General features: G+C 40.6%; 1 protein-coding gene across 1 annotated transcript in view; it reads right to left on the reverse strand.

The window, feature by feature from the left end:
* fbn2b (fibrillin 2b) overlaps positions 1–13,710 on the reverse strand; it is a 93,311-nt gene that overhangs the window by 23,224 nt on the left and 56,377 nt on the right. Inside the window, exons 22-41 of the mRNA XM_083558907.1 lie at positions 13,455–13,505; positions 12,231–12,356; positions 11,904–12,131; positions 10,540–10,665; positions 10,271–10,399; positions 9,998–10,123; positions 9,112–9,237; positions 8,890–9,012; positions 7,948–8,073; positions 7,690–7,815; positions 7,443–7,565; positions 7,138–7,260; positions 5,621–5,746; positions 5,409–5,531; positions 4,152–4,274; positions 3,090–3,251; positions 1,970–2,038; positions 1,624–1,749; positions 667–792; positions 411–560 (exon numbers count right to left, since the gene is read on the reverse strand). Of these exons, the coding sequence (XP_083415033.1) occupies positions 411–560; positions 667–792; positions 1,624–1,749; positions 1,970–2,038; positions 3,090–3,251; positions 4,152–4,274; positions 5,409–5,531; positions 5,621–5,746; positions 7,138–7,260; positions 7,443–7,565; positions 7,690–7,815; positions 7,948–8,073; positions 8,890–9,012; positions 9,112–9,237; positions 9,998–10,123; positions 10,271–10,399; positions 10,540–10,665; positions 11,904–12,131; positions 12,231–12,356; positions 13,455–13,505 (2,538 nt within the window). The remainder of the gene's footprint in view (positions 1–410; positions 561–666; positions 793–1,623; positions 1,750–1,969; positions 2,039–3,089; positions 3,252–4,151; positions 4,275–5,408; positions 5,532–5,620; positions 5,747–7,137; positions 7,261–7,442; positions 7,566–7,689; positions 7,816–7,947; positions 8,074–8,889; positions 9,013–9,111; positions 9,238–9,997; positions 10,124–10,270; positions 10,400–10,539; positions 10,666–11,903; positions 12,132–12,230; positions 12,357–13,454; positions 13,506–13,710) is intronic.

Here is a 13,710-nt window from a genome sequence, read left to right on the forward strand (position 1 = left end):
GGAGCAAAAAAAACAGAATTGCAATTTCTGAAGAAAAAAAACAAGCAGGAAAAAAACTGAACACTAATACAGTACAGTAAAAGTGGAAATCCTGTTTGGTCATTTTGACTTTCTTGTTTGTGAACAATGATAAAAGGACTTGTTATTCCGATGATGTTGAGATGTTCATTGACACAAATACTTACTTTTGAGAGATGAACCGAGGATTTTGAGAAAACTACAGGCTTTTGCTGTGCTGTTTGTACAAATTGTATCAAGAAGTGTATTACTGGTTTGCAAATATAAAGAATGTTTCTAGAAATGCACCAAAGCTACCGAAAAAAAAACGGTTTTGTCAGTATACAGTATCAAAGAGGACTCTTTAAAGGTGTTCACTATTCTAGAGAGTGAAGAACATTCCGGACACTCACCGGTCGCCGGGGTCGGACAGGGCTCGCACGGCTTGTTCCAGGCTTTTCCCACGTTGTAGGCGCAGCAGCACATCTTTTTGGTCATGTTAAACGACAGCTCATTTTCACACGTGTCGTTAAAGTTATGGTAACACACACTTTTCCTCATGTCTGTAAAAACAGGATCACATGTGAAATAGCATGTACGTGTCAAACAAATCCTGCTTGTTTTTTTTTATATTTTATATAATTTGTTTATAAACATGCAGTTTTTTACCCATGCAATTGTTGCCTCCGTTGACCTGCATGTACTCGGGAGGGCAGACGCAGGTGTAGTTGCCCAGTGTGTTGTAACACGTCCCTGGGCCGCAGATCCCGATGTGGGTCGAGCATTCGTCGATGTCTGGAAGAGCAGAATTTTCACTCAATTTTCGATTTAAATTTTATGGGTTAACTTTGTTTCGTTTTCTGGTTAAATAACAGTCCAAAAGTATATGGAAAAAAGTTTGTGGACACCTGACCATATGATTCGTATGTGCTTTTTCAACATCCCGTTCCACATTAAACCCCATTTGCTCTAATAATTGGGACATTTGTAGCATTTTGTAGATGCTCTTATGGAGAGACACATTTAAAACTGAGCAATTGAGGGTTATGGGCATTGTTCAGGGGCTCAGCATTGGCAGCTTGGTGATGCTGGGATTTAAATTTGTAACCTTCCAATTAAAAGTCCAATGGCTTGGCTCCAATTTTCTGGGAAAATATGTTCCACCAGGTTTTTGGAGTGTGCTTGTGAAGATTTGGGGAGATTTGTGGAGATTCCTTCACCCAAAAGGGTGTTAGTAAAGTCAGTAAGGTATGTAGGTAAGAAGGCCTGGGGTGCAGTCAGCAATTCATGATGGGTTGAGGGTCAAAGCTCTATAGCATAAGATCTTCCACTCCAATTTATGGGAAGCATACCTTCATAGAGCAATTTGATTGTCATGCTGGAACAGGTTTTGGGTCTTCAAGTTCAAGTGAAGGGAAAATTTCACGCCCTCAAATATAATTACAATTGTGTGCCTCCAACTTTGGGGTAACAGTTTTGGGAAGAATCCAGGAGCCACATATGGCTACAAATATCAGATGTCCAAATACTTTTGTTCATCCAGTGTAAGTAGGAGTAGATTTGAAATTTAGGACGACCTCTGCTTTAATGGCAAACTTAAATGAAGCCGTTTTTGAGTTCTGTCACCTTCACAGATACGTGTCTCTTCGTTCAGGAAATATCCCGCAGGGCATTCACACTGGAAACTGCCAAAAGTGTTGACACAGTTGCCCCCCTGACAAAGACCAGGCAACTCCTGGCATTCGTCTATGTCTGCTCAGAAGGAGAGAAAAAGGGAATTATTAATGTATCAGAGTGGAGACAGTCGAGCCATTAGCAGTCACCGCCTTGGCAAGGGTACCGCAGACATACACACACACAAATAATACAGCAAGGACTCTCAGAGCAAACACTGACACACACACACACACACACACACACACACACACACACACACACACACACACACACACACACACACACAGTCGCTTACCTTCAAGGATGACTGTAATAGGGTTGGGTCTGAAGCCTTCTCCTCCAGGACACAATGTTTTGTATTCAGCTACATAGAGAGAATTTGATAAAGATTTCAAACACACACACACACACCATATGACTTTCTAAACTACTTTTTTCAATACATGAAAATGCAATGTAAAATTCATCATAATTATTAAAGTATTAATAATCATTATAAAATCAAAACACATTTAATTCCTAACATTTTTAATGATTATCAATTTATATGTTTATGATCTTAGATGTTCAGCTAATTTATTAGTTGTGCAGGAGTTCCTGATTCCACAACTCCAACTGACAAGAAAAGATGTTACTTCTCATCGCACACTCCAGTGCTCATGATATTTCGTGCTCTCCAGTGTTTGTATTGTTTTAATGATTTGTAATAAATAAGGGTCGACAGATTAATCGGTTTTGCTGCTTAATCGGCAAAAAAAGCCATACAGATAGTTTTTCCGGGGTTGCGTCCGTTGCTGGAGCGGCTGAGAAGGTCCGCTTTCATTATAAGAGCGACCTCTAGGGGTGAATCACTGAAGCCACGTGCTGTTTGTTTTTACATGTGAGACCACGCGCAAGTTATAATTCATCATTTATTATTGATATAATTATATTTATTGATATAATCAATATCTTCATATTTATTTTATTTAGCACATTTTTATGATTCAGTACTGTTTTTTTATTTTTATTATTTCTGTAAACAAGTAGTGTTATGTGTGGTTTTTTTTTAATCCAGTATCCGAACAACTTAATTGATTAATCAGTTATTGGCAAGTATCACCCAAATGAGGATGAGTTCTCCTTTTAAGTCTGGTTCTTCTCAAGGTTTCTTCCTCATACCATTTAATGGAGTTTTTTCTTTTCACAGTTGCCCCAGGTTTGCTCATCGGGATAAATAACCATAAATTAAAATAAAAAGTAAATAGTTTTCTATAATTCTACATTCTATAAAGCTGCTTTGAGACAATGTCGATTGTGCGACTATAGAAATACATTTAAATTGAATTATACTGAATTTATATGTCCATTCATTCATGATTAGAATTTTTTGGTTGGCAATGATTTGTGATAAAAATGCAGCTGAAACGACGTACTGGAGTTGATTGGGGGGCAGAGTTCGCACGGGTTCCCCCAAGCGCCGCCCAGAGAGCAGCAACAGGAAGCTCGGGACACTCCCACACCGATCTCAGCGCTGCACGAAATGCCTCCATCACCCCGATCCAGTGTGTCCAGGAAACAGTTACCCACCCGTGTGTCTAAAAAAAAACAAAAGACAAATTGGCACAAACAAAAACATGCACACGCCATTATTTCCAGGTCGCCCAATAATTACGTGTGGATTCTTTTATATAGCTAATTTTTATGCCTTTTTTTAGAACTATTGTCATTCACAATGAAGTGTATGGAAGTAATAATAAATAAATAAAAAAGCAGGTAATTGTAGGTGTCTCATATCGTGGGCTGATCAAATCGTCTGACGTTGCGGTTCTACGAGGGGAAGGATTACGCAAATGTCGAAGAGAATGCTTCCTTGATTATAAAAAAATTTAATTAGCATAAACTCACAAACACCCACACAGATAGAACCACAACTTTAGAACCTCTTTATCTCTGTAAAGCTGCTCTAAAACTATGTCCATTAAAAGTGATTTACAAATAAAACTGAATTAAATTGAATAGAGTATGTTATTTATAAAGGGTGCCAATACTTTCGGGTTCCCTAACAGCAAAAAAGCTATTGAATAAATGACATATACATATTAAAAACACGTAGATCGATTTGTTGATATTTAAATACTGTTAATTTGTATTTAAATTCATTCTTGGTTGGAATTTTATTTATTTACATTTTTGATTTTTTTGAGCGTGTGCCCCCTATAGGTCGTGGGTAGGGGGGCAAAATTATAAAGGTGTGAATATCATCATTGACCGAAAAACACAAGACTCCTTAATGCTCCCAAGCTATAATTATTTGTTTTTCTTTTCTAATTGTTCAAAATAATTATCACGCGTTTACTTTATGTTCATCTCTTCTCATGTTTCTTTTACGCCTCAACGACGTAACATCGCCGGAAAACCTCGGTAGTGGTGAAGTACCGGAAGAAATACAGCACTGTTCTTCGACTCAGTGATGCGACTGACTGACTGACGCTTACCCACACATCCCACTCCAGTGGGGTTGAGCTCGAAGTCTGGAGGGCAGTTACACATGTAGCTTCCTGGCATGTTCACACACAGGCCATTAATGCAGTTCACCGGATCAGCACACTCGTTCACATCTGAGAAAGAGAGAGAAAGAGAGTGTAGGCAAGACGTATTTCACTCGAGCGATTCAACACTTACGAACAGCACAAATGCAACACCGATAAAACAAAAATCAATGTTCAATATGATTAACTGGTCTAAAAGCAATAACATGAAACCTCTGTTTTACTGGCTGGACCTCGTTGCATCTGATAGAACACAAGCTTTGATCAATAAAACTTTATGGAAATGCTGAGTTTAGGATTCAAGATTTTATTTGTCACAAACCTAGTTATATACACAATATATATATATATATATATATATATATATATATATATATATATATATATATATATATATATATGTGTGTGTGTGTGTGTGTGTGTGTGTGTGTGTGTGTGTGTGTGTGTGTGTGTGTGTGCGTGTGTGTATTGTTTTGGCATAAAAGTTACACTGATGTACTTTACACAGGCTTTAACGAAAGACACGTTACACACGGTGTAACCGGTGAAATATTTCGGCTTCCTTTAGGAGCATAGCGGTATTTTAGGAATAGCATGCCACTGCATTTTTCCGGTATTACTGCATGTGTGCAAGACCGAGGAATATGTCCTTATTATTTTCTGATGCTCATTTCTAAGTTTCTTTGACTAACCCGTAACGCTGTTGCCAAGAATAATAAAAAAGCACGAGTTTTGGAAAGCTGTCTGTGCTTATATGATTTCTGTTGTAATCGGAGTTAGCGAGCTCTCCCTTCACCCAGACTCAACGTGTTACAATGGCTTGTATCTAAACAGTAGCCTACCAAGAAAGTCATTGTTCACTGTCTTCTTCCTTCCTTTCACAACTATTTCTCTCTGGAATTTATCTTTTTGCGTTATTTCATCTTGTTTTTCTTTTTTTGGGCGGTGCGTTAGAAAGCAGAAGGCACTTAGATAAATCGATGATTTGCTGTCTGTCTGAATCAAAGAAATAAAAGCGAACTATCTGTACTCTATTGAATTGCAGAGCATATTTTTTCCATTGTATTGCAGTAAAACGCATTTTGTTTAATCAAATCATCATATTCGTACATCGTGTTGTACATACACAGAATGAAGGTATGTGTATTGCACTCCACAGGGACTTTACTTTTCAGGGTTTTATCCTGCAATACGTTCTCTCACCTGTGCAGTTTCCTCCACTGCGGTCCAGCTCATATCCATCATCGCACACACAGCGGAACATCCCCGGCAGATTCTGGCATGTTCCAAACACGCAAATATTCTGGAAGTTGCATTCGTCGATGTCTGTGTGTATACAAAATAGAATGAGTGTCTTGAACATACATATAATTACATATGTGTGTGTGTGTGTGTGTGTATGTGTGTGTCTATACCTTGGCAGGTCTTGCTGTCCTCAGTAGGAGTGAAGCCCATCTCACACTCGCACCGGTAGCCTCCAGGGGTGTTCAGACACTGGCCGTTCTCACACAGGTTCACGTTATCAGCACACTCGTCCGTATCTGAGAGACATAAGCAGAGCAGGTGAGCTTTTACACGTCTCGGTGTGGAGTTTCAATGCATTTTCCGCCAAAAGGAAGTCATCAGAAACAGTTTCAAATTGAGGGATTACAACAACACTTTTCTCATGAACCACAAAAGAGACAAAAAAGAAGCTAATGGGGGAAGAACCCTCTATAGCTGCTGTAGCGTAAGTGATAACAGGAACTTGAATGGTAGATTTGAGATTGAGATTCCTGCTTTTGTTTTTTTAAAGAAGATTTGAAAACAGCATTTTCGTCCACACTTTCGTTTTTAATCGTTTCCCAAAAGTTGCTCATCCACACTGAAAAGTCGGAAAACGCTTACGTCCATGTACCGCGCATGAGCAAAACGGAAACGCAATTCAGAAGGCAGTTTATTAACTTTCCCACTCTTTAAAATGTCGCAGCAACAACTAAAAAATATTCTAAAGCCTCCAGTCCACACTGCGATGCAAAAACAGCGTTTTCAAATTGATCCACTTTGGAAAGTGTTTTCAAAAAGCTACATTTCGGTTTCCTGAAACGCTGAATATGTCCCGCCCCACATTCTTAACAGCCCTCTGAACAATGCCAGAGACATATGTTGAAAATTGTATAAAAAAATTTTTTTTACTTATATCATATCTGTATTTGATAGTAAAGGTTGGCTTTCAAACTAAAATGTTGTCTTAGTTATTACTCGAGGTTGAAGCACCGATTGTTTGCTGGAACTATCGGCTATCGGAAAAAATCCATATCAATAGTTTTTCCAGATTTCGGTCCGCTGTCATTACGAGAGCGGCCTCTAGAGGCGAATCACTGACACTGCATGCTGTTAGTTTTTACACGTGATACTGCATGCTGCACGAAGAGCACTATATTTATAATTTATTAATTATATAATTAGATTTATCAATGAGTATATTCATATTCATTTCCTTGAGCACGTTTTCATGTTTTAGCACCGTAATTAGTTATAAGTTCAGTACTATTATATATGGAGTGTTATGTTTTTTTTTTTTTTTTAATACAGGTTCTAATTGAGATACTAAACTGGATAAGGGCGGTTGCCAAATGCAGTAAATGTAAATGTAGCTTGGTAACTTTCGTGCTGTAGCCTGGCGCACACTAATGGTGTATATGTGAGTGAGTGGAGGTAAAGAGGTACTGAGGTCCTGCACCTCCTACACGCCCTGCCTGTAGTCCACTCAGCATTATCAAGCTGAAAAGTTCTCTCTGTATTGTAGATCTGACAGATTTTTAAATGCAATTCGACCTAATGGTTTTCCATTAGTGGATAATGACTGCAGTGGTTCATGGAAACAATTAGAAACAGTAAGAGATGGTGGGTTTTTTAGCCGTTGGCATTGTGTGATGGATGTTTCCTGTACCTGAGCAGGAGAAACCATCTCCATTAAAACCCTCCTTGCAGGCGCAGCGGTACGAGCCGGGATTGTTGACACACTCGGCGTTGGGGTTGCAGCTGTGGTCTTCAGTCGAACACTCATCCAGATCTACGCACACACACACACAAACACACACACACACACACACACACACACACACACACACACACACACAGAGAAAAAGGGTTAGAGTTTCTTACAGAAAAGCTAGCGAGGAAATGGGCCTGAGAAAGGTTTTTTTTTTTTAAATGTTGTTTTTTGGTTTTAATGTGTGTGCGTGTGTCTCTTACCGACACATTTGATTCCGTCTCCTACCCAGCCGTCCCTGCAACGGCATTTAAAGCTGCCGGGGACGTTGACACAGGCGGCGTGCATGTCGCAGTTATGAGCACCGACCTCACACTCGTTGACGTCTAGACAGATGCAACGAAACAGAATAATAAAGAAAATGTAGGGGAAAAAATAGTGCAAACACATGTAAACACACACACACACACACACACACACACACACACACACACACCCACACACACATACCTGTACAGCCCGTAGAGCCTTTCTTCACAAAGTATCCCACCTGGCAGTGACAGATGAAAGAGCCTTTGGTGTTCTCACATTCTCCGTGCAGACAGATGTTGGGGTTCAGGTCACACTCGTTGACATCTTAAGAGACAAACACACATGAGTACAAGAAAATGAGGGGGGGACAAAGTGATATGTGTGTGTGTGTGTGTGTGTGTGTGTGTGTGTGTGTGTGTGTGTGTGTGTGTGTGTGTGTGTGTCGTGTTTTCTTACCCACGCAGGAGCGCATGTCCATGGAGGCCATAAAGCCATCGAAGCAGAGGCAGCGATACTCTCCTGGGATGTTGGTGCACTGACCACCGTCACAGATATCCGGCGTGTCCTCACACTCATCAATGTCTAAAAATACATTAAAAAAAATGACAGGTCAGGTGTGTGTGTGTGTGTGTGTGTGTGTTTGTGTGTGTGTGATTAGCAAAGCAGGTTTTGGTATCAGAAAAATGTTTTGTGTGTACTTACAGTATGTGTATATATGTGTGTGTGTGTGCATGTATATGTGTGTTCGTGTGTCTGTGTGTGTGTGTGTGTGTGTGTGTGTGTGTGTGTGTGTGTGTGTGTGTGTGTGTGTGTGTTAGTGATGGACAGTAATAAAGTAAATGTAATTCGTTACTGTACTTAAGTAGTGTGTACTGTACTTTACTGAAGTATTTGATGATATCAGACATTTCCCTTTTATTTATGAGCAGATAAAAACTTAACTGCTCAAACACGCAGCAAGGCACCAATCAGGGTCGAGCATGCGCTCTGTTCTGAACTTGTTTTTATTGCCGCTTGGCAGTGGCGAATTCAGGCGACATGGGCAGCCGAGCAAAGAGGCATCTTACTGCTCATTTATACGGTCGCATCGATTATTATATCATCTCATGGTTAATAAACCTGGTTTGGACTCTGGACCCACAGCTCGGAGAAGTTTCCTCCTCATTTACACAGAATAGAGACGGGGGGGTTGGGCGACGTCACGTCAGTAAGGAGAGCTGAACCCAAATTAAAATTATGGGTAATAAAAAATGGTCTAAACCTTCAGGAGCCCAATTCAGAAAAAAAGAGTGAGATAAATAAAGAAGAGTGAAAACATATTTGTGTGTGTGTGTGTGTGTGTGTGTGTGTGTGTGTGTGTGTGTGTGTGTGTGTGTGTGTGTGTGTGTGTGCAATTACCAGCGCAGGTCCTGAGGTCAGGCATCAGGGCGTATCCTTCACTGCAACTGCACTCGTAGCTGCCCTCTGAGTTTGTACAGTGTGTATCACAGCCTCCGTTCATGATTGTGCACTCATCAATATCTAGCAAAGAACGCAAATATCATCAGCAACACACTCCCTGTATGTGTGTGTGTCGTGTGTGTATTGTAGGAATGCAATCTGTATCCACCGGTCACTCACCCACACAGCCCTGGCGGTCCGGCGTGGCCTGGTAGCCGGTGTTACATGAGCACTGGAAGGAGCCGATCATGTTTACGCACTTGCCGTTCCTGCACAGGGTGTCACTCAGCTCGCACTCGTTCACATCTGGAGGAGGAAAAGAGGACGGAATTTGGCTTAAAAAAAAACGGAGGAAAAAAATGACTTGTCCTTTCTTGAATAAATGAATCAGCTTTAGGGGTGATGGCAAAAATTTAACTGGTCAGAAAAAAAAAGGAAGAATTCTTTCTTCGCTGGAATCAACAATGAGACAGCACCACTGAGGATTAAGGGCCTTGCTTAAGGGCCCAACAGCAGCAGCCTAACCCTCTATCATTATGATCAGTAACCTAGAGCCTTAAGCACTTAACCACCCTTGTGTTCAGGTTGCATCAGATAATTTACATTTATTACATTTGGTAGACGCCCTCATACAGAGCAACTTACCCCAAGAGTGGCAGCTTGTTAATACCGGGGGCTTGAACTCCCAACCTTCCAATCAGTAACCCTGAGCCTTAACCACTAAGCTACAACCTTCCCATCTAAGCAGTTGAGGTTTAAGGGCCTTGCTCAAGAGCCCCAAAGAGTGGCATCTTGGCGATAATGGGGATTGAACCCCCAACCTTAAAATGAGTAACACAGAGCCTTAAACCCTGGTCTACCACTATCACAACTGAGCAGTTGAGGGTTATGTTAATCTTGCTCAAGTCCCAGCAGTAGCAGTAGACTCCCATGCTGGTGTGGATTTTTCTCCTAGAACCCCAAACCCTTAAGTGCTTGTCCCCTCACTCAATACATTACCAACATGCAAAAACATTATAAGGAGAATGAACTGTGAGTGGTGTAAAGTGGTGCAGTCTGTTTTTACCTTCACAGGCAGAGCCCTCGGGGCTGAGTTGGTGCCCTCGGGGGCATTCGCACTCGTAGCTGCCCTCTGTGTTCAGACACGTCCCGCCGCGGCACAGCAGAGGATCGCGCTCGCATTCGTCGATGTCTGAAAGAGATGGAAAAGAGTGGATGAGGTACGGTATATAGCTTTGCAGCAGAACTTGCATATAATATAAAGGGAAATGGGCATGTGTGTGTGTGTGTGTGTGTGTGTGTGTGTGTGTGTGTGTGTGTGTGTGTGTCTCTCACTCACCCATGCAGTTCTTCATCATCATAAAGCCGCTTTCGTACCCATCAAAGCACTCGCACTCAAAGCTGCCCGGTGTGTTCACACACGAACCCTGACCACACAGATCCGGAGAGATCGCACACTCATCAATATCTAAGAAAGAAAAGAAAAATAGTGGGATTGGGGCATCAAAAGGAAGAAACATCTGTCTGTTTGAAACTTGTAAATACATCTGGCAGGTCAGCATAAGAAAACGGAAAGAAAAAACTAAAGGTGTGTGTGTGTGTTCCAACCTGTGCAGTTCCTCTGCTCCATGGTGGGCGCAAACCCATTGTTACAGCGACACTTGAAACTGCCGATGGTATTCCGGCACGTTCCGTGAGTACACAGGCCTTTAAACACTTTGCACTCGTTCACATCTACAGAAAGAGAGAGAATGATAGAAAAAAAGTCGAGTTATACTACTATAACATCCACAAGCTGCCTGATTGAGTTTCTTAAAAATACTAATTATTCATTTGATCATATTAAGAGTTGATTGTTATCATACTTTGGAACGGGCGACCACAGTTTGAGCGTTTTAAACTAATTCTTCTTGCTTCCTTTAGGGGTCGCCACTGCAGATTACCAGTCACTGTATCACCCTCTACACATGCCCTTTTTTAACATGTATTCCCTCAGCACATCCATTAACCTCTTCCTTGGACTTCCTCTTTTCCTGCTGCCTCCATCCACAGCCTATTTCCACCCCATAGACTATTTCTACCTCATGTTCCTCCTCTGCACATGACCAAACTGTCTCAATCAGGCCTCTCTCACCTCGTTTCCAAAACGTCCTACATGTGCTGTCCCTCTAATAAACTTGTTTCTAATCCTGTCCTGACTTTTTGTTAAAATTTGATTATTTTAAACTAAATATGAAGTGAAGCTCTGTGACTTTATGTCGCTAGTCCATGGGTTCCAACGCAAGTGTAAGTGTATGGTGTTATTTTTTCAATTCAATTCAGCTTTATTTATAGAGTACTTTTAACAATGGACATTGTCCCAAAGCAGTTTTACAGAGATGAATAGGTTATAAAGTTTAAATGTATAAGTTTATCTCTAAAGAGTGAGCCAGTGATGACCGTGGCGTGGCAGTGTTTTATTATCATTCATTAGACAGGGTGCTGCAGAGAAACGGGAACTTTTGTCGACCCTGGAACGTCAGCGATTGTTTGGAACCAGTGTCAGCTCGTTTTAAACCCCTTGCCATTGGTTACAATGAAGCAGTAGAGAGGTTTTGCAATGAGCGTTCACTCTACAAACCTTTTAGAAGAATGGTGATAGTGTAAGTGAAAGGGAATTTCGGCGTCATGATCGTGTCTTGTCTGCTGATTGCTAAGAAACAGGTTCAGCCTTGAAAAGGAGGTCCCCAGGTGGTGTTAAACGGCCTGTGCACCAGAGAACATCGAGGCTGTTTGAGGAATGTTTCATCATGAGTGTTTCTTCGAAATGACGCACCCTTGAGCAGATGGGACACGATCGTGGTGTCCACTGGTAATGACGCCTACGGAACCACCGGAACGAGCTGGCACTGGTCCCAAACAATCGCTGATGCCCTCAGGGTCACCAAATTCTAGTTCTAAAAGGCGAGATATTGCAGACCAGATTGTAATACCTTTGTAGAAGGGTTTTCCTGTGATGATGTCTCCTCTGTTGGCGAAGCCTGGGCCTCGAGGGCACACGCTCTTGTACTCTGTGGTGCCAGGTTTAGGGCAGGCCTCACAGTCTGCACCCCAGGCTTCACCCACCGAGCAGCAGCACATGTCCAAGCGGTAGCGGCCCGGTAACGGCTCGCCGCATTCGTCCTCATCCCACTTCAGGTAACACTGTTCACTGCGGATATCTAAACACACACACACACAACCGGATCCCAGTCAATTTCATATCGATTTCATTTTTGTCATTGAAAAAACCCTGAAAAAATAAAAACCGCTGTTCTCACCGATGCAGGTGCGTCCGCCCTCATCAAGGGTGAGCCCCTCAGTGCACTCGCACCGGTACGAGCCATGCGTGTTGATGCACCGTCCGTTAGTGCACACACCAGGGAAGACCTCGCACTCATTAATATCTGGAGAGAGAGAGAGTCATTCAATGGCAGAGGTGGAAAGAGTATATAAATATTCTACTCAAGTAAAAGTAACAAGTAGCATTCGGAAAGAAAACAGCAAAAAGCGAGGAGAAGATTGGGAGTTTGGAAATTTGGGATCATTTCAAAGAAAAACATAAATAAGTGTTTTGAAATTGATTTTTACATTTTTATTTATATATAATGAGTTCAAAAAGCAGATAGAGCAGGTAGTGGAGCACGTTTTTAAAGCTGGCTGGATTTATTGCTGGATTTAGTGCGTGGAAAATTTCAAGCAGCTTTCCGGAGACAAGAAAACCACCTCCCCGATACTGTGCGAGATTTAATAAATAAATAAATACATCAGTTAAAATAATAACGAGTTTTCTTAAACAAATATGCACAGTATAATTACAACTGTATTTGTATTTTGATGTCATTTGGCTATTAAATGCACTAAATTGGTTTTGTTTTCAGCGATATGCTTGTGTGCAAGTTCAGCAATTCAAATGTACACTTTCCTAAAAAAGAAAAACAAATGACTTGTTAATTTTAAGAGACCCGTCTAATTTTCTCTCTCTTATTGACTACTGCTCTTAAATAAAGAAAAAGTAAGTATCCGATTACTCGATTAATCGATGGAATAATTGCTAGAATAATTATGAAAAAATAATAATAATAAAAAAAAATATATAAATATATATAAAATTGTATAGTATATTTATAATATATATTAGATATGTTATAGTATATTTATAATATATTTTATATTATACATTTTATAATAAGGGCTTTATAATCTCCTGTTATAAAGTGATTTATGATAAATGAGACTAATCACAAATACAGATTCAGAATTCAGACAGTTAGCGCACGCATTGCACAACTTTCGATTCGACCGCATTTCGATTTCAGTTCTTTCTGTATCACTTCCGTCTGTCTCCATCGTTCTTTCTTGTGAGTTTAGTGCATTCGTTCTCCGTCCATCACTCAGTGCAGTAGTTTCGGTAACATATATGATCTAAAGTGTAGTTAAATACAATATTTTAAACAAAACATACTTAAGTCAAAGTTAAATCACAGATATTCAAGATATCGTACCTTCACACACAAGGCCCTTCCTCCGAGTGAGACCACGAGGGCAGTGAGGGTCTGCAGAAGGAGACAGAATAGTAATTGTCAATAGTTTTTTTTTCCATGTCAGGACCGAATGTTAGCGATTAAATTTGACGCATAACTTACGCAATGATGAAAAAAAAGTTCAATAGTAAATGCAAATGTAATAACAATGTCTACGTTTTTTTTTGTTACTGTTTAGAACAAAAGAGAGAAGTGATATAAACAAAAGAATTGGGAC

This window comes from Silurus aristotelis, assembly GCF_946808225.1.
Source record: "Silurus aristotelis genome assembly, chromosome: 13".
NCBI lineage: Eukaryota > Metazoa > Chordata > Actinopteri > Siluriformes > Siluridae > Silurus > Silurus aristotelis.